Source organism: Aethalodelphis obliquidens, unplaced genomic scaffold, assembly GCF_003676395.1.
Source record: "Aethalodelphis obliquidens isolate GAN/ISIS:26980383/991018 unplaced genomic scaffold, ASM367639v1 scaffold38, whole genome shotgun sequence".
In the NCBI taxonomy this organism is placed as follows: domain Eukaryota; kingdom Metazoa; phylum Chordata; class Mammalia; order Artiodactyla; family Delphinidae; genus Aethalodelphis; species Aethalodelphis obliquidens.
In genome coordinates this window covers 5,470,369-5,495,939 of record NW_020837982.1, presented here as the reverse complement: position 1 = coordinate 5,495,939, position 25,571 = coordinate 5,470,369, and the positions used below count along the sequence as shown (strand labels likewise).

Genomic DNA, 25,571 nt, shown 5'->3' with positions numbered 1-25,571 from the left:
CCGCCGCCGCCGCCGCCGCCGCCGCCGCCGCCGCCGCCGCCGCCGCTGCCGCCGGCCCCACAGATCCCGCCCTCCTGGACGCGGAGGTTCGCGTTCGCTCTCAAGACACAGGAAATGCACGACTCGACGGGTGAGGTGGAGCCGTTCCCTCTCTGCGGTCGCCGGGCCAGCCGGCTGGCGGAGGCTTCGGGAGCGCGGAGGAGGGGCGACGAGGCCGCAGCCGGGCCGGGCGCAGGGGGAGGTCCGCTTCCCAGAGACAGGCTTTATTTACAGCCCCTCACCGGCCCCGCGGGCAGGCGGGGGCGGAGCGGACGAGCAGCTGCCCGCACAGCCTCGCGGGCCCCCGGGCCAACCTCGGTGTCACCTTGGGATGCCTACGAGCCCCTTCTCATTTCCGCCTCAGGCTCTGACACCTTTGAGGAAGGGAGGCCAAGCCCTGGTGAGAAACCATAGTTTCTTTCCATCGCCACCGTGGCTGAGGGAACAAGGCTTTGTGCAAAGGAGGCCTGACCTGCCTCGCCACGAAAGCACAAGTGCCAGCCAGGGGCTGCAGCTGGGCCGCCTCGGGCAGCCGGAGGTGCCACACCTCCTACTCACAGATGCTGCCGATTAGCAACACCACACCTCCTCAGAGCTCTTTTCCCTCAAGAGGGGCCTGGGCCCAGTAGAACCAGCCCCACAGGGGAGGGTACACTTAACCCAGGACCAGGAGCACGCCAGCCCTGCCCACCCCCAGCCTGCTTCCCCTGGCTTCTTCCATGGTTACAGAAGCTAAACTCTGGTCCCCTAGCCCCATCCAGAGATGTAATCCATCTACTCTCATGGGGGTGCAGTTTAAGGGCAGCAGCTGGGAAAAGCTCTTTCACAACACCTAGAGCAAAGGTTGCCAACTCCAGCACCCAAGAGGGTGCAGGTAAGATTAGTTAGTGAAATGAGCCAGGTAGGGACCAGGTGAACTGAAGAAACTGTCACTCAGCTCCAGCTGCTGGCTGCCAGGGGCAGTGCAGGCTCAAGGTTGCCCCATCTTGGATTGTTCAAGAGAAGCTGGAATCCGGATTGTTAGGTGATAGCTCTCAACTTAAAAATGATGGCAGATAAATTATATTTAAAAAACAAAACATGATGCAGCCTCAATGAAACACATCCGTGCACTGAATCAGGCCCACAGACAAGGTTGCTGCCTTCTTGCAGTTGGTTGTGTTTCTTTGAGGGAAGGTTGGGAGGTGTGTGTGTGTGGGGGGGGGTTGTTCCTTGAATATCACCTCTGTCCCATTTCATCCCTGGACCTGGCATCTTGGAATCAAATTCAGCTTCACACACGACCAGCCCACTACTTATCTTTATAAACCTGTATAATACGTGCCACCAGCCGGACAGGTCAAGTGAAAACTCCGGATTCTGAGTAATGAGCCCTGAAGCTCCAGCCCCACTCACGCCAATCCCCTCAATCTCCCACCAGCCCCCAAACCATGTCTCTAGTCAGGGATTTCCTCAAAATCTTCCTGATGCTTCTAGCTCACAAGTGTCTCTCCCAGTACACAGTTGCCAGACCAGCCAGTGTGGTTCTTAATGATACAGTGTCTGAGTTGTCCATTAATGCCTCGTGTGTCTACCACCGGCCTCCTTATGCACACGCCACATCCCCTGTCAGGTGGCAACTGTATGGCCACAGGGGGAAGAGTCCAGCTCTTTGGAGCTCGTTTGGAAATGTATTCCAAAGGGGGGGTTAACGGCGCGCCATCCTCGGCCCACCTGGGGTCATCACCTCTCCTTCCCACTGGGCATCTCAGCTGAGAACAGGGCCCTTGACTGATCCTCCACGCTGGGTGGAGGGTTGAGGAAGAGCGAGGAGGGAAAAAGGAGAGGAATGGACGTGGTTCCTTATCCCAACTCCCCAGAAAAGTCTGTGGAGGTTCTGAGCTCTGGGTGGGGCTCCTGCCATTCTGTTAGAACTGTCCTCACCAGTAAAAGGTTTCTCCCTGTCACCATAGCTGAAATGCAGACCGAGGGATTTGGCATAGGTTCTCTGGGGCCTCAGGGCTGACGGGGCTCCCCAGAGGCACAGCCCACCCCACACCCGCCCTCTCCCTCATCCCTGGTTCTTCCCTGTCCCCGCCTGGGCTGGGTTATAAATAGCTGGCGTAGATCTGAAGGGCCCTCTCAGCCACAATTCCTCATTTGGTTTGGGCGGGTGAGGCTGTTCCCAGCGCTTGGGAAAAACCAGGCCTGGCATTCCCCAGGGCACAAGCGTGCCAGCCCGGGGCTCTGTGCCAGTCTGTCTCCCATCCTGCAGGCTCCGAGTGCACGGCATGGGCTGCCCGCTCCGGTCGGACAAGCAGGTGTAATGGGAGAAGGGCCTAACAGCCCAAGGGACCCCTCCCCGGCACAGTGTCCCTTCCCCCACCCAAAGGAACATGAGGGGCCCTCAGGAGTCTCCGAGAGTACCCCTGTCTCCACTCCCCATGCCCCTACCTAGCACGGCAGTGTCGACACCCACTTCTTCCAAACTCTGAAAGCTCTCAGAAGCTGCTCCCTGAACATCCAAGGCATCTCCACTCCACCCCACCCGGGTTGGCTGGAAATTCCAGTGAGTAATTTGAATGCCCTTCCATCTCCACTGGGCACACAGACTCCACTCAGTTCTGCCCCTGGAGGGAAGTGACTCACAAGTCCCAATGGTGCTTCCTCCCTTTCCCCTACCAATGCCCTGGACACGAGCTTCCTCCCTGCGTCCTCTACAACTCTGCCTGCTTTGGCCTGGCTCCGGACCCTCCTCTCCAGAGAAGCAGCTGCTCCAAAGGCCTCTAAACTGCCTTATTCCAAAGTCAGAGGCCGCCTTCTCTGCTCCTCAGCCTCTGCAGTCTGGCTGCTCTTAAATCCCTCAGCTTCTGTGTCCGTGCTGATGCTGCCTCTGATCGCTCTGGTTCCGGCTGGCCCTTCTTCTTCCTGCCTCCTGTAAGTGTGGAATCACCCCTTCGGACCAGGCCGCAGCCCTCTGCTGTCTATCCTTGGAGAACTCATCCCTTCTCACTGCTAGGCCAACGGCAGCCCGTCACCATCTGCAGCTCCAACATCTTGCTCTGCTGCAGTGTGACATCTGTGCTGTCAGCTGGTTCTCCTCACTTGGAAGTCCCATGAGCAGCCCCTCAGCTCCACATCTCCAGACCAAACGACCCTTCCCCCTCCCTAAACCGGCCTCCCCTTCTGGCTTCTCCACTTCTGTTGGCGGGGCCGCCATCTTGTGACTCTTCCTTCCCTCGGGCCCCACATCCCTTTCACCAAGTCCCCTTGGTTCTTCCTTCTCTTCCTTTTCCAAAGCCGCCACCCCAACCAAGGTTTGTAGAATCTCACACCTACATAACCGCAATAATATTCCACTTTGACTCCTGATCTTGCCTGTCCACCTATCTGTTCATTCAACCCAGAGAAGGCCTGGCATTACAAATACACAGACCTGGGAGACACAGGCCTTGCCATTAGAATGCTCTCAACCCACAGGGGGTGAAGGACATATAAACAAATGAGGCAGTGTTCTCACTGGTCAACACAGTGGGAACACAGGACAAAGGCACTAACCCTGCCTGAGAGGTAAAGCTCCACAGAGGCGTGGCTTCTGAGCAGCATCTTAAAAAGGGGAAGCATTTCCAGGCAAAGGGAGGAAAATGTTTTGTAAGGAACCCCAGGAAGCACAGCTGGAGGACAGAAAAGGGGCAGGTGGTGAACCAGGAGAAGTGGGCGGGAACCACTCCCCCACGAACAAGGGGCACGGACTGAGATTTCAGACACCCACCAAATCCACGCTTTCCACGCCACCAACAGTTTACTCTCCCCAAACCCAACAGCCTTCTCTCACACTCATTCTCCATCCCCTCATTCCCTTACCCACTCAATCAACAAGTATCTATTCATTGCCCACCACGCACCAGGTGCTGTGCTAGCATCTAGGACACAGCCACAAGTGGGACGCTTTGTCTCTACCTCCGTGGGGGCTGATGGTCTCGGGGACAGACTGACCACCGTGAGCCAAGGCAGGGCCAGGGGAAGGGCACGATCTCAGAACTCTGGGGCTAAGGTACAACTCTTCCAGAAAGAATAACGTGGAAAAAACTATTGTGATTTCATGTGTTCTCACCCTCTGACTCAGCACCTCCACGTTAAGGAATTTTTCTGCAAAAAACATTTCTACAAGGACTCAAAGATCTTTGTACAAAGATGTTCACTGCAATGATGGTTACACCAGTGAAAGACTGGAAACAGCCCAAATGTCTAACAGAAGAGGACTGGCTAAGGGAATTATGGTACAACCATTAAAAGAAACACTGCATACAGTCATGAAGGAGAATGAGTTGGTCTTTAATTACTGATATGCAAGATGTCCAAGACTTATTAAATAACCAGAGAAAATTGCATAACAGTATTAATAGTATGATCCCACTTTTTTAAAAAGTATATATATATAATATATACACAGAGAAAAATGTACTTTTTACATATATGTGTATATATATATATATATATATGTACTATCTCACATGGAAAAGGAAGATGTCTCTTAACAGACATTCTCTCTGTAGGATGAGACTTAAGGAGACTTTCACTTTCCATATTATATGTTTCTGTAAAGTTAGAATTTTCAGTGATGTAATCAGGAAAAATAAAGAAATTAAAAAAAGAAGTGTGGTAAGTGCTATAATTGGGCAAGTAGAGAGTCACAGAAGGTTCTCCAGAGGAGGTGACATTAAAACTCCTACCTGGGGCTTCCCTGGTGGCGCAGTGGTTGAGAGTCCGCCTGCCGATGCAGGGGACACGGGTTCGTGCCCCGGTCCGGGAAGATCCCACATGCCGCGGAGCGGCTGGGCCCGTGAGCCATGGCCGCTGAGCCTGCGCGTCCGGAGCCTGTGCTCCGCAACGGGAGAGGCCACAACAGTGAGAGGCCCGCGTACCGCAAAAAACAAAACAAAACAAAACAAAAAAAACTTCTACCTGAAAATGAACAGGGATTAGCCATGCCAGGGGGACTCAGGGGCAGACAGGATAGCATGAAGCATAATGAAATGAGTTCAGTCTGGGTGGCAAGTCTTCATCCATTCAACCAATACTTACTAGGCATCTCTTATGTGCCAGGCGCAGTTCTAGGCACTACAGTTTGCAGTGAGCAAACATTTTGGTACAAAAGTGACAAAGCTCCGTGGCAGAGCTCACAGTCTAGCTGGGAGGTTGTAATGAGCCTGCAGAGGTAGGCAGAGGTCGAGTGGTCAGGTCAGGCGCGGCCTTGACAGCATTGCTACGGGCAGGCATTGAAGAATTTTACAGGGAGTGACCAGACAGTGTTTCAGTGCATCCCTCCTGCTGACATCAGATTACTGTTTCTAAAACACTGCTCACTCTGTACCCAGCAGGAAGCCACCAAGTCAGCCCTAACAAGGGCAGTGGGGCCCTTGCTGATGACTCAACTGATCAAACGGTTGACAACAACTTCTGCTGTTTGCTGTCCCATGAAAGGGCCAGGTGCATTCTCACCTCCAGGCCTTGACCTGGCTTGGAGCCCCCTCTCCCTCCTCTCTGCCTATCCCTGGCCCTTCCAACTTCCTTGGTAGGAGCTCAAGTCCCACCTCCAGACTTTCTGGAGCTCAGCAGACCCTGGGCCAATGAGAACTGACCCCAGGGGCCAGTGCCAGGGGCACTGTGTCACTCGGTCCTCCCAGCAGCCCTTCCAGATAGGAGGTATTTATCCTTATTTACAGCTGAGGGGACCAAGACTCTACAGGTTATCCAAAATCACAGAACCAGAAAGACATAAGGCAAGGGCACTGAGGTTCCTGTTTTGGAGAGGTGGCAGAGAACAGCGGTGGTGAGCACCCACCACTGACCAGCTGTGGGACCTCAGGTGGGTTATGTCACCTCTTTGCACCTTAGTTTTCACATCTGTAAAATGGGGCAGTAACGGTGCCTACTTCCCAAGGTGTGGTGAGGACTAAATGAGTTGGTATTTATAAAGTGCTACAACAGTGCCCGGCATTTAGTAAGTGCTATGGAAGCGTTTCTCTTCTTTCTCTTCTTCTTTCTGCCACATAGGCAGGAGGGGGGCTGTGTGGCTTTTCAGACAGAAGCAACCAGCCCATAACCCTGTGGGAGGAAGGTCCACAAGGGCATCATCAGAGCATCATCGTGGGAAGAAAGTGCTAGCACCCACTAGCGGAGGAACTAGGTGAGGAGGATGGAAAAGAGAGTCCGTGGGTAAGAGCCAGCCTGCTGCTGGGATGCTCCCTGCCCTTCTGCACCCTGGCAGAACCCAGAGCCCAGGGGGACATCCAGCCTCTGCCCCCTGGCGGCTCACCTGTGTGGCCAAACGTCTCAAACTGAAGGCGTTCTCAGGGGCAATTTCACACCTCTTGGTGCGATTAGGCGGGTCGGTTGGCCTCCCTGCCCCACCCCCAAAGACTCCCGAACCTCAAGGACAGAGAATGGGTCTGGCTCACTCTCCTATCCACTGTCCCCAGGACCTGCAGGAGATGAGCAAACCTTCACCGAATACATGTTGCTTTGGAAGTCGCCTTACTGGCTGATGTGAAACACACAGCACAGTAGCAGGGAGAGGGAGATCCCAGGCAGGCTGTGAGCACTACGGGATGCTCCAGGTCGGCTGCGTGTGGTCAGTCAGGGAAGCCCAGATCCCAGCCATGTGTGAAAGGGGGGCGATGAGCCAGAAATGCCAGGGAGCACCAGCCATGGAGGGGCTGAGGACCACAACCAGGGCACTGTCTCCCTACTTCCTATTCACATCCCCCTCAACTCACACAAGCCAAGGAACCCCCTGAGCCATAGCTCCTTCATCTACAAAATGGGGGGCTCTCCCAGTGGTTGCAGGGATAGGTGGTGATGAAGCACCTGGCACGTAGTGGGAGCCAGGCAAGCTCCTCCTCTTTGGAGTGGGGACCAAGATCCAGAAAGGGGGCAATGGGGAGCAAGGCTGCTGAGGCAGGAGGTCGGCAACCTGAGGAGAGATGTCTCTGGTTTTACCTGCATCTGGAAACTCCTGGGAGGCGTAAAGATAAAGGGCAGCCGCCAACCCACCCAGCCCAGGCCTCGAACGCCGTCCAAAGAGAGCAGACCGGGACACCACCTCAGATGTTCCCGGCTTGCCACGTGGCTTCTCCTTTCACCTAGAAGCGACCTCCTTGTCCTGCAACCACAGATCCCAAACCCCAAGGCTTCAGAAGGGACCAGGAAGGGAAGAGGGGGCAGCAGTTCGTCCTAGCTTCATCCCCTGAGACTGTATCTGCCCTGCCTCTCTGCTCCCTGGCCAACCCAGTGCTACTTGATTCAATTCCATAAACGCCGGTGAATACTCCTAGGTGCCTGGGAGCTGCTGATGCGGGTCCCGGAGATGATCGGGGATCAGGGCTCCGGATCTCGCAGGGCAGACGTGCCCCACAAGTAACTGTGCACGGTCCCCAGACAGTGGAGGGCTCAGCCATGGGCTGGAAAACCTTCACAAGGGAGGTGGTATCTGAGGGGACCTGGGAGCACCACACAGACTCCAGCGTCAGAAAGACCCAAGTTTAGGGATTTCCTGACAGTCCAGTGGTTAAGACTCTGCTCTTCCAATGCAACGGGCACGGGTTCAATCCCCAGTCAGGGAACTAAGATCCCACATGCAGGCACGGCCAAAAAAAAAGAATAAAAGAAAGACCAAGTTTAAGTATATCTCTGGCTCCCCATGTAAAAGGCTCAAGGTGAGTCTAAGTAGCTGTGAGGAAGGGGGGGTTGTGCGGGGGAGGGGGGAAGATGAGGATGACAACGGCGATCATCTCAACTCTCCCCCACCTATCTTTAAATTATCCTGCCGTCTGGAGTCTAAACTCCTCAATTCAGCAGTTAGTGCAGTACTAACATGTACAGACTTTACTGGCAGCATCTCATAGAAGCCTCCCAAGAGCTGTGTGAGGTCAGGAGGGAGGAAATTCTCAGTATCTTCACTTTACAGATGAGCGAACTGGAGCTCAGATGAGTGAAATCCCTCAGGTCACACAGCTAGGAAGTGGTGGCACTGAGACAACAACCAGATCTTCTCTCTGCCTTGTGGCCCCTTTTCACGGTGCCTCCCGAGAGGGGAGTCAGAGGAGTCCATGGCTTGTGGGGCGCACGCTTTTCTGAATGACCACGGTCCTGGCAGGGGAACATGTGCCCCGCTTGTCAGTGAGATGCAGAGTCCCGCCCGTCCTTCCCAGGGTGAAAGCAGGCCCTCTCTGCTGAACTGAGCCACCGGAGGGAGCTGTACTCAGCCTGGGCTTGGGGAGAGTGAGGGTCTGCAGGGCGGGCCTTCAGATTTCACCCTGATACCTCGCTGGGCTGCACACTGGGGCACATCTAAGGTGAGGGCAGAGTGAGGCTGCAGGGCGTTCTGGGGAGTGAAGAGCATTTGTCCTGCAACACCGGAGACCCGGTTTCATCTGGGCTACCACACCTGGGAGGACAGATCTGACCCCAGAAAGGAGGTTGCGAAAGCAGATTCAGTTGCTGTCCAGCAAATATTTCATTAGACCAGGTCCTCGCAGTGCTCTGGGCTCCCCGCCCCTCTAATGGCTGGTGAGAAGAGTCTCGTGGGCCCTGGGTGCCAAGGACTGAGGACCCACAGTGAGCCAGGCCCAGCGCTGCAGGCCTCACCTGAGCTATTCCAGTCCGTCCTCTCAACAACCCTTCAGGTGATTAGTCCTGTTTAGAGATGAGGAAACTGAGGCTCAGAGGGGTTATGACACTGATCCAGAGTCCCACAGCTAGAGAGCAGAACATGTTCATCTATGCAAAGCTCACGTCCCTTCCATTCTCTGAGCTGCTGGGAGAGTAAGACCGTGAGGGCTAGTTTTAGGCATCAACCTGACGGGGCCACAGATACCTAGCCGTTTGGCCACACATTATTCTGGGTGTGTCTGTGAGGGTGTTTCTGGATGAGATTAACACTTGAATCAGTTGACTGAGTAAAGCAGGTTGCCTTCCCAATGTGGGTGGGCCTCTTCTAATCAGTTGAAGGTCTGGATAGAACAAAAAGGCTAAATAAGGGAGAATTCGCTCTCTCTGCCTGTCTTTGAGCTGGGACATAGGTCTTCTCCTGCCTTTGAACTCAATACGGACTAGAGCTTACACCATCAACTCTCCTGATTCTCCAGCCTTTGGACTCAGACTGGAACTAACTATACTGTCAGTTCTCCCGGGTCTCTAGCTTGCTGACTGCAGATCTTGGGACCTTTCAGCCTCCATAATCTAGTGAGACAATTCCTTATAATAAATCAATCCTTCTCTCGCTGTATCCTAATGGTTCTGTTTCTCTGGAGAACCCTAATATAAAGACCAAATCTTGGGCTTCCAGGAACAAGATGGATGCACATTTGGGTGTGGAATGTCCGGCTGCCAGAGGGTAGATATCTGAATATCTAGAACAATCATCTGATTTGGTCCAAAAGTCCCCTTGGTTCCCAACGCCCCAACAGGAAGCCTGGCAGGGAGGGGACCTGCCTGGTCAAATGAGCAGAGCCAAGTAGCAGAAACCTTGGCTTTCTTTTTCTTTCCTTTTTTTTTAAAAACTGAAACAGCCCTCAAGTACTCCGGAAGAGGTGTGTCAACTCTCTCCAGCACCCCAACGTACACAGCAATACTTGCTGAGTCCACTAGATGGGGCCAGTGACACAGCAGAGAGGGCAGAAATGCAACTCAGGAGGGAAGGTAGGCAGGCAGCGGGTACACTGGGCTGGAATCTTTGCTAGGATCCCCAAGTTGGATTAATGCTCCCCACCCCTACCTTGTATAATTTCTAGCCAATGGTGCAAAAATTAATCCTGGGCTTCGCAAGCACTCTGGCCAGTTGTCACCGTAGCATCTCTTGGATTTCAAAGTCCTCAAACCAAGCTCTTCCCTTGGGAGTCACCAAGCAAAATGGGCAGCATCGTAGTAAAGGAAGTCCCTGCCCCGAAGCCTCAGAGCTCCAGGTGGGGGCATCTCCCTGTTATGCCTGTGACCCGTTTCACTAGAGAAAGCACCTGAGTACCTTTCACCGGGGAACCTAAAAGTCGATGGACAAAAAGCACTCCAGCAAGGTGGTCATGTGATGAGGGAAGGAGACAGGACAGGAAGCAAGGAGGAAGGCAGAGGAGAAAGGGAAATAAATGGCTTTTCTCTTCAGCAAGTGGCTCTAATCTGGCCACACGTTCTCAACTCTCAGCCAGGATTCCTGGTGCTGTGTTGAGTCCTACAGTGTCTGCACCAGCTCACAGGGGTAATAGCTGAGTCTCCGGGATGGGAGGGGGATGTCTCTAAGCCCTGTTGTGGTCAGAGACCTAAAGACAGAGACAGGAAGCAAGAGCTGTCACTTTGCTTCCCCTGGTTAGAGTCAGTTCAGGTCCCAGAGCACCCTCTCCTCCATCAGTAGCAAGAATCCTGCCCCGCAGGTCCAAGATGGCTGTCTCTCACCTGCCACCCTTCCTTAGGACGACAGGACAATACCCCAGAACGTCAGCTGTGGGGGGCTTGAACCTGATCGATGCCCTTGCCCATCACTTCCACCTCCCACCTGCCCCCACCATCCCTTCCCAAACTTGCACTGCCTGGCAGCTGGTAAGCTCTGCCTAGGCTTCTGTTGCCATGGCAACAATGTGGCTTCCCCCAAGTGGGAAGCTGGTTGCCAAGGCCCTTGTTGCCAAAGGCTATAACAGCCACCCGGCTGTGTGAAGAGGGGGTGAGAGCTCTACGCAGGGGTGGAGGGTGGCCGAGGAGGCTGGGAGGGAAGGAAGCAGGGGGTTCGCAAGAAATGGTAGGGTCCAGGCAGTCCCCTGGCTGGAGTGGGTGTGTGCTGGGCCCTGCAGGAGAGAAACAAGTATCTCGCAGCAACTCAGTGACTGCTCCTCGAGGGTATTAGAGGGAAGAAAGGGGACTCCCCCCTACAAAACACACCTGGACAAGCCCCCTACCAAGCAGGACCAAGCAATCCAAGCCACCCCCCCACCCCCTGCCCAAGAAGAAATTTGATTCTTCCCAATTTCTGAAAAATAGCCCCCAGGAATCCCTCTGTCTCACTTGCTCTTGTGTCTCAGACACACTCGCACAAGCTGAGCACGGACAGAGCTGGTCTCTGGGCCCAGGAACAGCATTAATTACAAGGATTGCAAACCTCCTCGCATCTCTATCCCTCCGCCTGTCTCAGAGCACATCCTCAATATTGCTTGTAAAATGCTTCTCTTTGGAGCAGAGCTCTCATCGGTGGACAAGAGGAGAGGTGGACACCATTACGGCTCATTCCCTTCCAGAGTCAACAGAGGAGGGCTGGACGGGGCCCTGCGTCCTCAGGGAATGCTACAGGAGCTGCTCACTCCCCCCACTGCCGCGCCGAGGCCAGCCTTGGTTTGCTGAGCTGGGACCTGTGCATTTATAGCCCACAACTCACATATGCAGCCACTGCCCAGCCCGGGCCCAGAGCGGAGAGCCTGTTCCCTCCCACAAGGTCCCATCCTGCTAGAGAAGAACTGAGAGAGAAAGCTGAAAGAGCAAGTGAGGTGTCCAGGAGGCAGGGGGAGCAGATGGCTGGTAGAAGAGGCAGGGGTAGGGGCAGCAGTGGCAGAGAGAGCAGCAGGCGGGGGGCGGGGGCTAATCTGAGAGGCCCAGGACCGGAATGAGATGATGAGGGCACCAAGAGCAAGCCCAAATTTCCCGAGTCCTGCACCCCAGTAGCACTCCATGCAGAGCCTGGCCCACGACACCCATGCCTGCCTACCCCCCTCCCCCAAAGCCCCCTCTTCCCAAACCCAGAAGGAAAAGCAGGTGTACCTACCCCAGGTGCCAGCCCCTCAGGTGGGGTGGGGGAGATGCTGTCCCCGCCACCCTGGTTCCGGGCACTGAGCTGGGGCGACATGGTGGGCGACTCATCGATGTACGGCATGGTCTCCGAGCCCTCCGGGGGCCCCTTCTGCTCTTCATTCCCCTCTCCGTCGTAGTCGTCTGCCCCGTAGCTGAAGTCTGAGACAAGGAACAAGAAAGGCCACTGAGAGTCCTCCACGAGGGCTGCCAGGGACTGGTAGCGCAGTGGGCGCCGGCGGCGGTCCCCAGCTGCCATGTCCCGGGCCGCACCATCCACGCCCAGCCCGGGCAGGGCTGCGCGGCCCGGAGCGCCAGCAGGCACCAGGCGCTGCGGTTCAGGGGCCGCTGGGAGTCGACGGGGAGCGCCTCCGCTATTGCCACCGGCTTAATAGCATGTCAGTCGCGTATTTCGAGCTGCTGTTTCCTTTGCCTCCTGCCTAATTCCAAGTCTAAAAATTAACAGTGGTAGCAGGCAGCAGGACGCTTCCAACTCTCCTCTCTGAGTCACCATTTTGCTTTTTATAGGGAATAAGGAGGTGCGGGCGGGCCAAGCGATGTCACTTCCTGAGCCCCTCCTCTTTGGGTACCATTTGTACACTGAGCCCCATCCCTGGATCGGGGGGCAGAGCAGAGTTCGGGGTGGGGGCTGAGGAACGGCACCCGAGGGAGCCCTCACCCCTCGAACAAGGCTCCGCAAAGGTCAGAGCCCAAGGCTGGCAGAGCATGGGCGAGAAGGCGGCCGGGCCTGGCAGGCATGCGGTTGCACAGCAGACTTCTCGAAAGCCGGCACTTATTTCTGTAATTTCAATGTAGGATTCCTTGGGAAAAGGAGGGAAGAAACAGCCACAGGGAAGTCAAGCTGCCGTCAACCCCATGGGCTCTGCCAGCACCACTCAGGGGCCAGAGCCCCCACCCAGACACCCCCTTCCTGGACAGCAGGCCGGGTCCATGGGGGCGCAAGGCAGCATCTCAGAAAGGCCCTCATCACACCCCACCAGTGCGGGTCTCTCCTACAGCTGTGTGAGGGACCCTCCCCCACCTCCACCCCTGGCTGGGTCTGTCCCATCATCTGCTCAGATATCACCTCCTCCACAGTGTCCCCCCCCACCCCGCCCCCAGCGTCCCAGCTCAGAACTCCTACAGTGCATGGCCCTCTAGTGCCCCCAGTGATCCTGTCCATTCGTCCCTGAGCACCTGGCGCGGGAACTGGGTGACAGCCATCGCTGTGTGCCCAGCAGCCACGGCCCACGTGGGTCAGGTTCTTGGGAACGTGTGTGGAGTGAGTGAATGGGCAGAGGAATGCACCGTCCCTCTCAGGTCTGAGGCCTGAGCCAAGTTCTCAGCGGGGGCCCTGGTTCCTCCTCCTGTCACAACACACCAGCCCCCGGGGCCGCCAGCAGCCTGAGAATGGTGTCAACGGGTCACCAGGGCACCCGGCCACGGCCACACTCAGTCCAATCTGCCCCTTTGGCAGCCGAGAGCGTCCCCCAGCCTCGCTGCACCTGTTCCTGCCGACTTCCTTTCCAGTCCTGTGCTGACGGCCCATTAAGCTGTCAGGGACGTGAGCTATTATTTTTTTCCCCAGGACAGGCGTGCACGTGAAGAACCACAGGACCTAGCCATCCAGACACTGGGACGTGTGTGTGCCAGGCACCCGGGAAACAAGACCCACTGCCGGGAGGACACAGGGCTTCTGTCTCAGGAGCAGGTGGGGGTAAGCCGACTCTGCTATTTCCACCCCCCCCAGTGGGGGTCTCTCCTACAGCTGTGTGAGGGACCCTCCCCCACCTCCACCCCTGGCTGGGTCTGTCCCATCATCTGCTCAGATATCACTTCCTCCACAGTGTCCCCCCTGGCGTCCCAGCTCAGAACTCGTACAGTGCGTGGCCCTCTAGTGCCCCCAGTGATCCTGGGAGGGAGGAAGAGGAACCACAGCATCCGGGCTGCCCGAGTCTGGCACTGCGAGGGAGCCCGGCTGTTTGGTGAGACCTACTCACTTTGGAGAAGCACGAGGAGGGAACGAAACACCACGTTAACCTGCGGTCTTTCCTCCAGGAGGCTCCAGGCTGCCCTGTTGGTGCCTAGAGTCAAGCGGGGGATGTGAACTCTGATGAACCCTGGCCTGGCCATCCGTTCAGATTCCAGCAGGCCCCGCTGATTCTCCTGGACACTGACCAATTCCCAGGGGTCACAGGACCAGAGCCTTCACTCTCAGGATATTTCCCAAGGGCAAGGGGAGAAGGGACCACAGGGAAAGTGGTGAGGCTTGACTCCACCACAGTCTGCAGCTGCCTGGGTCACAGCAGGGTGGGAAGGTCTCTGCCAGCCTTCCGCCATGTGTGCCCAATTCATCCTTATCAGAGTGGTGCCCCTGGACCCCACATCTCAATCTAGCCACATCGGAGAGGCTGCTCTCACGATCCCCAGTTCACAGGCAGAGTCACTGAGTCTCAGAGAGATTTGCACAGAAACGATCTGAATCCAAGTCTGTCTCCAAATGCCATCTTTCCCCCTCTGAATCTCACTAATCTTCTAGGGAAATCTCCTTCTACAGCCCTCGTCAGGGGAGGCTGACCAAGGAGGGGAGAGAGGGCTGCCAGCCACAACAGCGGGGTGCCCGGGTGTGGAGCAGAGTGCCCGCAGAGCTCTCTGCAGATGTTCCTGGATACTGTCCCTTTCATTCCAACCTCCAGGAGACCCTGACAGCCCAGGAAGCCAGCCAGAGACCCCGGAGAATCCTACCAGGAAAAGGGATACAGAAGACAGGGAAAACAACCCTTTGAGAAAGCAGGAGCCCTGGGGACTCAGGAGGGTGGAAATCTGCCAAGCACAGCCTTCAGTCTGTGCAGGTCCACAGACAGGAAGGCTGAGTGGACCATGGCTTGGCCAGCAGGTGTCAAAAGAGAAAAGGCAGAGGAGGCTGCTGACAGCCAATATCCATTTCCCCTCCTAGTAACAGAAATCTCACTATCTTTGGAGTGGCAGTGTGCTCCGTGGCTAGCTAAAAGGCTACTTTTCCTAGTGGTGTGGGCCATGTGATGAAGTTCTGGCCAATGAGATGTTGAGTGGTTATGTGTGGAACTTTGAAGAAAGTTGCTGAGATCGTTTTCACTGGAAGGTATTTTTCCCCTCTCTCCATGCTTCCTCCTTCTGTTGCCAGTTTGGAAAGCAGATAGGAGAGCTGGAGCTCCAGCAGCCATACTGAGCCATGAGGGGACCTTGAGGATAGAAGCCAGTGCTGAATATAGCTGAGCACAAAACTAGGAGCCTGGGCCCGTGACGGCACAGTGAGCCAACATACCACCCCAGGAATGTCTACCTCTGGACTTCTTTTACATGACAGAAGAAAAATGCCTATGTTATTTAAGTCACTGTTATTTAGTTTTTACGTTATATGCAGTCAAACCTAATTATAACTGATCCAGATGGTTTTCCTTGACATTCTGTCTGGGTGCTTTTCCTACGGTCTTCACTGTTCCTTCTAGTCTCCTTGGTGGAATCCTCTTTCCCCGCCCACCCCTTAAAAATTGGTATTCCCTATACATCCTTACAATAGAATACTGCTCAGCAGTAAGAGGGACAAAATACTGAGACACACAGAAATGACTCTTACAGGCATTATGCTAAGTGAAAGAAGCCAGACAAAAGAACACATCCTGTATGGCCCACTTATGTGAAGTTCTAGAACAGACAAATTTAATTTACGCTTGGAAAAAAAAAGAAAATTGTGGTTGCTTCTGGGGGTCAGGTAGGGACAGGAATTGACTGTAAGGGGCACAGGGAGTTTTCTAGGGTGATGGAAATGTTCTGTATCTTGACAGGGATTTGGAGTACACAGGCGGATGTGTTCACTGACTTCGTCAGATAGTACACCGCATCAAAGATTTGTGCATTTCACTAAATATTTAACTCTAGTTAGTGACATGAATGTTTAAGTGTCGAAGTGAAATGTATTGATGTCTGCAACTTACTCTGACGTACATAAAAAACAAGATGGGTTGATGATGTCCAGAGGGATGGCCAGATGTGTGAGAAAGCAAGTGGAGAAAAATGATAATTATAGACTCCAGATAGTGGGTACATGGGTGTTCACTATACAATTCTTTAAACTTTTAGGTATGTTTGAAATTTTTCATAATAAAATCATGGGGAAAAATTGGTGTTCTCCAGGCTTCTGTCACCTCTACTTTACTCCCTCTCCCAAATTTTATTTATATTCTAGGGAGAGGTCTGGGCTGCAGACCCATCTCTTTGATTGTTTCCTGGACATCTCCACCCCCAGGAACTTCAAACCCAAGTTTTTCCTGAAGTTAGTCGGCCAGATCACTCAAGTTGGAAACCTAGGAGTCGGGCCAGATTCCTCCCTCTTCCTCCTTACCTCCTATACCCTGAAATATCCCCACTCCCTATCCACCTTCCCACCCTCACCAACTCTTACAAGGACAATTCCAACACTCTCTCCCCATGACTGCCAGACTGCAAATCTGATCGTGTTTCCCCACTGTTCAAAATTCAACAGTTCCCCATTCACTTCAAACTCCCGGGCTCAAGGCCTTTCCTAGTCAGCACCTGACTCTTCCTTTACAGAGTCGTATTCTGCTGCCCTGTAATATCAGACATCTTCTAGGTAGGTCCCTGAAAGGGTCTGGATAGTAGCCCCCAAATACATATGTCCAAATCCTAACCTTGGTACCCATAAATGTGACCTTATTTAGGAAAAAGGTCCTTGTAGATGTAACTGAGGATCTCTAGATGAGATGATCCTACTTTAATTGAGTGGGACCCAAACTGATGACATGTCTTTATAGGAAACAGAAGGGGAGAAGACACAGACACAGAGAAGAAGTCCATGTGAAGATGGAGGCAGAGACCCGAGTTATCTGGCCAAAAGCCAAGGGATGCCTGGAACCACCAGAAGTTGGAAGAGGCAAGCAAGGATTCTCCCCCTAGTGCCTTGGCAGGGAGCATGACCCTGCCAGCACCTTGATTTTGGACTGTGGCCTCCAGACTGTGAGAAAATAAATTTGGGGGGTTTTTTTTGGCCACACAGGTTCTCAGATCTTAGCTCCCTGACCAGGGATCGAACCCATGCCCTCTGCAGTGGAAGCACGGAGTCTTAACCACCGGACCACCAGAGAAGTCCCTGTGATGACTTTTTATTTTTACTTTAATTTTTTAAAATATCTAGGGGCTTCCCTGGTGGTGCAGTGGTTGAGAATCTGCCTGCTAATGCAGGGGACACGGGTTCGAGCCCTGGTCTGGGAGGATCCCACATGCCGCGGAGCAACTAGGCCCGTGAGCTACAACTGCTGAGCCTGCGCGTCTGGAGCCTGTGCTCCGCAACAAGAGAGGCCGCGGTAGTGAGAGGCCCGCGCACTGCGATGAAGAGTGGCCCCCGCTTGCCACAACTAGAGAAAGTCCTCGCACAGAAACGAAGACCCAACACAGCAAAAATAAATTAATTAATTAATAAACTCCTACCCCCAACATAAAAAAAATATATATATATCTATCTTTATTGGAGTATATAATTGCTTTACAATGTTGTGTTAGTTTCTGCTGTACAACAAAGTGAATCAGCTATATGTATACATATATCCCCATATCCCCTCCCTCTTGAGCCTCCTGTGATGATTTTTTTAATGGCAGCCCTATGAAATTAACACAGTCCCCAAACACACAGTTTCCCACCTCTGGACCTTTGCACATGCTGTTCCTATACCTAGAACACCCTCCTCACCCTTTGACGGCCCAGCGAAGTCCTATTTAGCCTTCAAATCCAGCTCAGTTCCACCCTTCTCCTATGAACCTCCTTGCCTCCTGAATATATAAAGCGCTTTTGCAATCCAATGAGAAAAAGACGAATACCTCAACTTTCTAAATGAGTTAGAGAAATGAATGGAAAATTAAAAAGAGAATTACAAATGCCCAATGTGTGTGTGTATATATATATATATACATATAATATATATATATAAAACATATATATGTTAAATGTTAACCTCACCTGTAATCAAAGAAAATGCAAACCTCTATTTTTTGCAATTTTCCTATCAAATCAGCAAGGAAAATACTCAAGCTTGTAAGAGAACAGGCACTCTCAAAATCTCTTGGAGGATGTGTAGAACTGGCACAACTTTTCTGGAGTCAAGTTGGTATCAAAAGCTTTAACAGTTGGTACAGCTTTTAACCCAGCATAATCTAAGACTGTGTCCTAAGAAATTCATTATAAATGTACATAAAATTAAAGTTACAAGGTTATTAATCACAGGGCTGTTTATGATTGTGAAATATTAAAAATAAGCTGAATGATTAATTATAGGGACTTGGGTAAATTATGGGATTTCTCCAAGATGGACTACTATGTAGTCATTAAAAATTATCTGGATGACTTACATCATCTTATTAAGTGAAAAAGAAATTAATAATAGTAGGTACAGTATACTGTGTTTGAAAAAAACTTCTGTATGTGCATATGTCTGTACGTTGCCTGCAAGGCAACAATACAAAATAATTATAAAGCATTCAGATTCTGAGAATCTGGGAGCAATTAATACATGGTCTCTGCTCTCTAGGTTACTAGCAGACACTGCTTGTCTCCTACTCAATATCTATCTTCTCTCCTTCCCTGCTTACCTTATGCTGGTTTCATATGAGGTGGCAATGAACCCAGTCCCTGGCAAAATACCCACTTTCTCTGCCTCTCTTACAACTAGGAGTGGCCATTTGACATAGTTTTTGGTCAATGAGATGCAAGTGTAGGCCTCTGACAAGGCCTTTGCTTTGATAATTAAAAAGGGACTTTATACCTTGAACTCAGATGTGATGACCAGAGCTACAGTGGCCATTGCTGCTGCCATGAGGAAATGATCATGAAAGAATGCAGACATTTCCCGGATGCTACTGAGCTAGTGAACCACACTAGAAACAGCCTACCTCACCTCTTGCTAAATGGGAACTATAAGCCCCTATATGTTGGATTTTCTGCCACATAAAATGAACACATTCCTAACTGAAATCCTTACAGCCCAGTAGAGGGAGGCAGTCCAACAAGCATGAAAACATCCTAGATGCTATGACAGAAGTACCTCACTGGGCAAGGCAAAGAGGAGGGAGCAGGAAACAGTGTGGGTGAGAGGATGGCTGGATGGGCTTGGGTGATACTCCAAGGAAGGTGGTTTATCACTGTGGCTAAGAGCAAGGACCCTGGGGTCCCACAGTTTAGGTTCCAATCCAGGCTGAATCACATCCCACTCCTCTGTGCTCAGAAGAGTGGCTGGCACAAGGCAGCCACTTATAAATGGATACTGGTTAAACCAATGGCCGTGAAAGAGAATGACAAAGAGATGGAGTACACAGGGCTACTGCAAGGATTAAGCTGGATAACGCCCGCAAGGCACTCAGCACGTAGCAGCACCCAATAAATCTTAGCTGCTATTAGTAATATAATTAATCGAATCTTGAGAGATGTGTGGGTGCTTGCCAGGCAGATGGGGGACAGGAGCCGAGTTCCAGGCAATGAGAAGAGGCTTGGCAAAGGCACAAAGTGCTTTAGGGAACTGTAAATAGCCCAGCCTGGCTGGAACACTGAGTGAGCAGGGGGCTGAGGGGCAGATTGCACCGGAGAAGTGGGCACAGACCAGCACACCCAGGGCCTTGTGAGCTGAGCTAAGAGTTAGGTAGGGCCCAGGGAAGACGGTTGATCTGCACCACTTCCTACCGTGGGGTCTTGCCAGCCACACGGCTGCCGGGCATCTCTGACTTTAGGTAATTTTTCCCAATGGACGCGTATGTTCCTCTGCTGAGTTACAATGCAGGCAGAATCCTGTGACCTCCAGATCGCCAAGAACAGCCCAGATTGGGACCACATGTGAATGTAGGGTTACCTATGCTAAGCCTGTGATGGAGTCTGTGCCAGATGAAAGGATATGAACCAACCAGTGACAGACCATGGAGACCTCAAACATGCTCTTTCGGGGCAAGGTGGAGAGTTGGCCAGTGGGGGTAAGTTCAAACCCAAATGACCAGCTCTCGTTTCTACCACCTTCAGCTCTGGGAGGCGCAAGGCGGGGGGGAAGGGGCGCCCGGGTGGCTGGAGGCACACAGGTGTCAAGCTGTTTACAACGCTCCCCTGAGACTGCCCATCGCCAATGACTGATGGACACAGCCAAGAATCTATCCTGGTATCCCAATCCCCGAAAACAGATGCTGAGGGAAGTTTGCGGGTTCTTTCCAACCTCCTCTTAGACACTCTAAGAACCTGTGGGTACAGGATAAAGATAAGTTCCAGGTGTGGAAAGGTCCTGCCCTCCCAGCAGGGGAGGTACAAAGGCTGATATTAGGTGATTAAACCCACTTTCTGCCCTAGAACTGACAATGGGAGTGCGGGTGGAGGGAACCTTAGGAGAACAGCGGAGGGAAGCTCAGGCCTGCCCATCCTTCCCACCAAAGCAGCATCAAACTTCCTCAGAGAGCATCAGAAGCCTCTGTATGCCACACGCTGTGTCAGGTGGGGACAGGGCCACAGGGCACAGGCTCCGTCCTCCCCTCCAGGACCTCACAGTGTGGTCCTAGCATGCTCACTGTCATCCGTGACTGGGCCGGGCCGTGGGCTGTACACTACCTCATTTCACCATCAGAGCAACCCTATGATGGATGAATCTTACCATGTGTTGAGCAAAAGAAACCAGACCCAAAGGAGCACGTGCAGTAGGATTCCATCTCTATGAAGTTCAAGAACAGGCAAAACTAAGAGACAGCGATGGAAGTTCACAGTAGTGGCTACCTGGGGGTGGGCTGCAGGAGGCAGTGGGTATTGACTGGGAAGGGGCTTGAGGGAACTTTCTGGGTTACTGGAAACATGCTACATCTCGATCTGGGTGGGTACATGAGCAGACGTACGTAAGAGTTCGTTAAGCTGTATGCTTAACATTGGTGCACTCAAATTTTTTTTTAAATTTGAAAACCAAGTTTAAGTACCACCATTGTGATTCTCATTTACAGCTGAGGAAGTGAAGGTATAGGGGATTAAGTCACTTGCCCAAGGTTTAAAGGCTGCTACGTGCACTTAACAGACTAGCCAGCTCGTCTGACTCCGGGACCTGTGTTTCAACCATTATAATGTGTAGGACCTGTACAAGTAGAAGAAACCACCTGGGCAGGCTGCTCTCAGGGCCCACGAGTGGAAGAAACAACCTGAATCGAAGTCTGGAGGAGGAGAGGGCCGTTTGGCGAAGGGTCTGAGTGTGCCTTGACAGAAGTGAGAGAAGAGGGGCAGGAAGAGGCCATTCCCACTGAGGGGGACAGAGCTGCAAAGACCCCGGGCAGGACCACGCCCTTCTTTTCAGGGCACAGCTGAACAGACTGGTGTCGCTGAAGCTGAGGTCCCTCCTGCACGGGTACAGTCCTTCCAACTTGCCACTCCTGTCACTAGCTCCCAGCAAATGATTCTGTCCCCTGCTCAGACCTCCCCTGGATGCCGGGCACTGGATTGAGGCCTGCACTGATCCTGCTGTGAAACCGTGCACATGTGTTTTCCCAATGTCGGCCCCTCCCCTGGGAGGTACACAGAGCTGCCCATTTCCCCCCAGATCCTCGAACTCCCCCACACATTCCCAGCGGGCCAGGACACTGGCTCTTCTCAACAGGTGGGTCCGTTCTGAGGCTGATAAGCGCACACAGTGACCCTCATCTCCTTCCCACAGCTCGAGGCACACAGGGCTCCAGAAGTTGGCCTCTTCTCCCCCAACAACCTGGGGGAAGCCAAGATCCCCAAGGCAGACTCAGAGTCCAGAGCTTTGGAGCCACAGAACCGGGAGGACTGCTCTGCGGATTGTCAGCTGGTTGGCTCTGGCCGCCCCAAACTTCAGTTTCTCATCTTCGAAACAGAATAACAATGCCCGTGTCACTGGCTGGTTGTGAGACATTAAACATTATGGGGGTTAAAGAACTTGGACAGCATCTGGGCAGAACAGTCCTCAGGAGAGGATGCTGAAGGAAGAGGAGAAAGGGCTGGACACTTTCAGGGCCCCGGGACCCCAGCTGACCCCAGAGATCCCCTTGGGAGCCCCTCAGTGGTGGCATGGCACCAAGGTGAGGCATCCTGGGACCAGCATCTTTCCCATGGGACAAGCCGCCTCCTTCTCAGCACCTCCTGCCCTACAACTGATGGAAGAGGGAGCTGGGAGCCAGAACAGGGCAGTGGTCAAGGGCACGGGCTTTGAGTTAGACTCAGGTTCCAATCCCAGTATCATCACTTAAGAGCCAAGGGACCTTGGGCAAGCTATTTAACCTTCCAGAGCCTCAGTTTCCTCATCTGTAAGATGGGGATAATACACAATGCCTATACCTCATGAGGTTTTTGTGGGGTCCCCATCAAAAAATAAATGCAGTGAAAGGCACCTGGTCCAGGGCAGGTGCTAAATAAATAAGTAGCTATTATCATTACCACCCCAGTCCTCTTCCTGAGCAGTAAGTGCCCTCAGAGACCTCCTAGTCCTTGAAAAACAAAACAACAACAACCAAAACAAACCAGAGCTTTGGAAACATACAACCGGGCTAGGCTCTAGCAGGCTTTCCTTCCTCAGTGGACCCAACTGTTCATCGGTCAGCCTACATTCAGTAGGCTTAGCATCGAGCAAGGCACCACAGGCCATGGGAGTGTTTAAAGTTTGAAGTTGGGACTTCCCTGGCGGTCCAGTGGTTAGGACTCGGTGCTTTCACTGCCGTGGGCCCAGGTTCAATCTCTGGTCCGGGAACTAAGATCCCATAAGCCCCACGGTGCAGCCCAAACAAAAACAAACAAACAAACAAATAAATAAATAAAAAATTGAACTTCAAGACACCAGTTCCAACCTTCCCTGCACACTGGAATCCCCTGGGGAGACTGGTGTCTGGCTCCCAACCCAGAGATCCGTATTGAGTTGGTGTGGTTAGCTGGGGCAGCAGGGCTGATAAAAGCTCCCCAGGTGATTCTAACGTATTGTAAGGCCGAGAACCACCAGTTTCAGACAAGGACCCTGAGGTCACAGCCCCTAAAGTCAAATGAAACTAAACTCTGAAACAGCCCGAGGAAGCCATCTGCCAGGCTCTATGAGAAGCACAGGAAAGGTTACTTTAAGAGGCAGGGTTTGACTTAAGCCTTGAAGGACTGGGAGGTTTGCTGGTGACGAGGTGAAGGAGGCGCACAGACAGGGCTTTACCGTGGGCAGGCAGGGAGGGCAGCCCCTGTCCCATTTACACAGAGCCCTCACACTCGGCCTGCAGCAGTCGCCTGGACCGCAGGATGGCTTACCCCTCACCCCCAGCTCTTCCGGCAGGCCTGGAGCAGGGGCACTAGCCCCGCAAAGGAGCAACTGAAAGACCCGGCAAAGGCGACCCGGTAGCTGGTTCCCGGAGGTGCTACCGCGTAGCTGGAACGCTCAGTTCTGGCTCCGCCCCCGCTGCTTGGAACAGACTCTGGCCCCCCGCGGGGGTGCGGCTCGGACTCTCTGGTTGCCATGGAGACGCGATCCGATCCTCCACCTCCAGGCTCCCGGGGGAAGGAGGCAGAGGCCGTGGACGCCAGGAAAAGCCAGGACTCCAAAGCCTGAAGCAAAGGAGTCGTAGGTTTTGGGCATCAGTAGTTGGGGCAGACGAGGCAGGCGAGGGATGGGGGGCCTGCCAACTGGCCCTGGGCAGAGAAGGGAGGGAGGCTTCACTGTGTCCAGGCTCAGAAAGATGGATGAGAAACGCTATTATCTGCCCCGTATTTTACACAGGGGAAAACTGAGGCTCAGAGAGGTTCTGGGTCTCATCCACAGCCACCCGGCTAATAAACAAATGAGCCACAACTTAAAGCCTGTTCTTTGGATCAAGTCTATTGCTTGTTGTACTTTGACATAATTCCCCACCTGGGCAGAGGGGCCTAAAATTCCTAATTGATCTTAGGAAATGCAGTTATATGTCCACCAAACATATGGGAATAATGGTGCAGAATGACCAGATGACCCTACCCTAATGGAGGAAAACTTACTTCATGTGTGAATGAGCAATAGTCATTCAACAAACATCTCCTAAGTTATTACGTACCAGACAGTGACAGGAACAGACCCTAAGCAGCAGTCAGCACTCCCACCTCTGCTAGCCAAAGATCGGCAGCCCGGGCTAGAAGTCAGATAGAACTGGGTTCTGGTCCCAGCTCTACACAGCCTCTCCTTCCTCACTGGAAAATGGGATGATGCAGCTGCCATGCCCAGTCCACGGGGCTGCTCTGAAGACCAATGAGAGACACCAGACAAGAAGAGTATTTCACAAACAGTACAGTGGTCAATCAATCAGACCAAAAAAATAAAAAATAAAATAAAATAAAAATCCTCTACAAAGAAAGTCAAGTGCATATTCATTTGGCCTTTGGTATATCCTGGCTTCCCCACTAGGTGGCAGGAGTCTGGAAGGCAAGGATGGCCCTCCTTTTTTTTTTTTTTTTTTTTTGGGTTCCACCAGGTCTTAGTTGTGGCAGGCAGGCTCCTTAGTTGTGGCATGCACGTGGGATCTAGTTCCCTGACCAGGGATCGAACCCGGTCCCCCTGCATTGGGAGCACAAAGTCCAATCCACGGCGCCACAAGGGAAGTCCCAGGCTGGCCCACTTCTATTTTCTTCATATTATTCGTGGCACTCGGCACAGTGTTCACACACAGTGGATGCTGGATAACTGCCGACTGGCTGATACAATCGCTTAAAAATCCTCTAATCTCTTCCCATAATAGTCAATTCAATTACTTAGGGTCTGGGGCCAGGAGGTCACTGACAAATCCTATAGGAGTTCTAACCTTTGATAGAGTTAACAGCTTTAACTTGCCTCCTGCTTCCCCTCCAAACTGTCATGAATTGATAACAAGTAATGATCCTGGACTGATTTGATTTAAGGCTCTGTTCTTCCTCCCCTCTCCCGGCTTCCTGGTGGGAAATGCAGCTGGGCCCCCAAGGGGGGAGAAGTGGGAGCAGCCAGGAGGCAATGGAGGAGGAGGAATCAAAGGACCATTATGACAATGACCTTTGGATCCAATCCCACTTATCACCGGCCTCAGAGCCCCTCTCCCATATATGGTTTCATGAGTCCTTGGGGTATCTGTGAAAAATTAAATGACTCTCAATCTAGTGCTGAGAAAAGGCAGGGGCAGTTCATAGAACAACCATGTAATACAAGGTCCAGAGAGGCCAGTAAGACTCTCAAAGGGCCTTGCACGTTTGTGGCAGCCAGGATCAGAATCTGTGACCCCCCCTGTTACATCAGGGGCTCCCTTCAATCCCAGAGCCTGGTGGCTCCAGGTTCCCCACCCCCACCTGCAGAATCAGCCAACACATTCCCAACCTGAACATGCTTATACACCCTCACCCATACACCCACAGAAACACCCTGCACCTCTGTCCGTTGCTGCCAGGAGGCCAGGCTCGCTGGCATTCAGCTCAAGCTGCTGGCCATCCACTCAGAGTCTCCCTAGACCTTAAAAAATTTCTACGATTGTCCAGGGCCATAAGAGGATGCCTCCAAAACTCACGTCCTTCTCCCTTCCCCTCAGCTCCAGAGTGCCAGTGGTTTCGCCTGTTCCAGCTTGGTCACCCACTGAGGGGAGATAAGAGGAACTCCCCAAGTCAATGGCCTCTTCCTTAAACACCAAAGTCACCTTTCTTCTGCGTGGTGCAAAGCCAGGTGAGGGCTAAGCTGGGGAAGGGCAATGGGGTTCCC

At 52.8% G+C, this 25,571-nt stretch overlaps 1 protein-coding gene across 2 annotated transcripts in view; it reads right to left on the bottom strand.

The window, feature by feature from the left end:
- ABR (ABR activator of RhoGEF and GTPase) overlaps positions 1-25,571 on the bottom strand; it is a 178,857-nt gene that overhangs the window by 81,015 nt on the left and 72,271 nt on the right. For both annotated transcript variants that reach the window (XM_027130545.1, XM_027130543.1), the window contains one exon: positions 11,819-12,003. In XM_027130545.1, the coding sequence (XP_026986346.1) occupies positions 11,819-12,003 (185 nt within the window). The remainder of the gene's footprint in view (positions 1-11,818; positions 12,004-25,571) is intronic.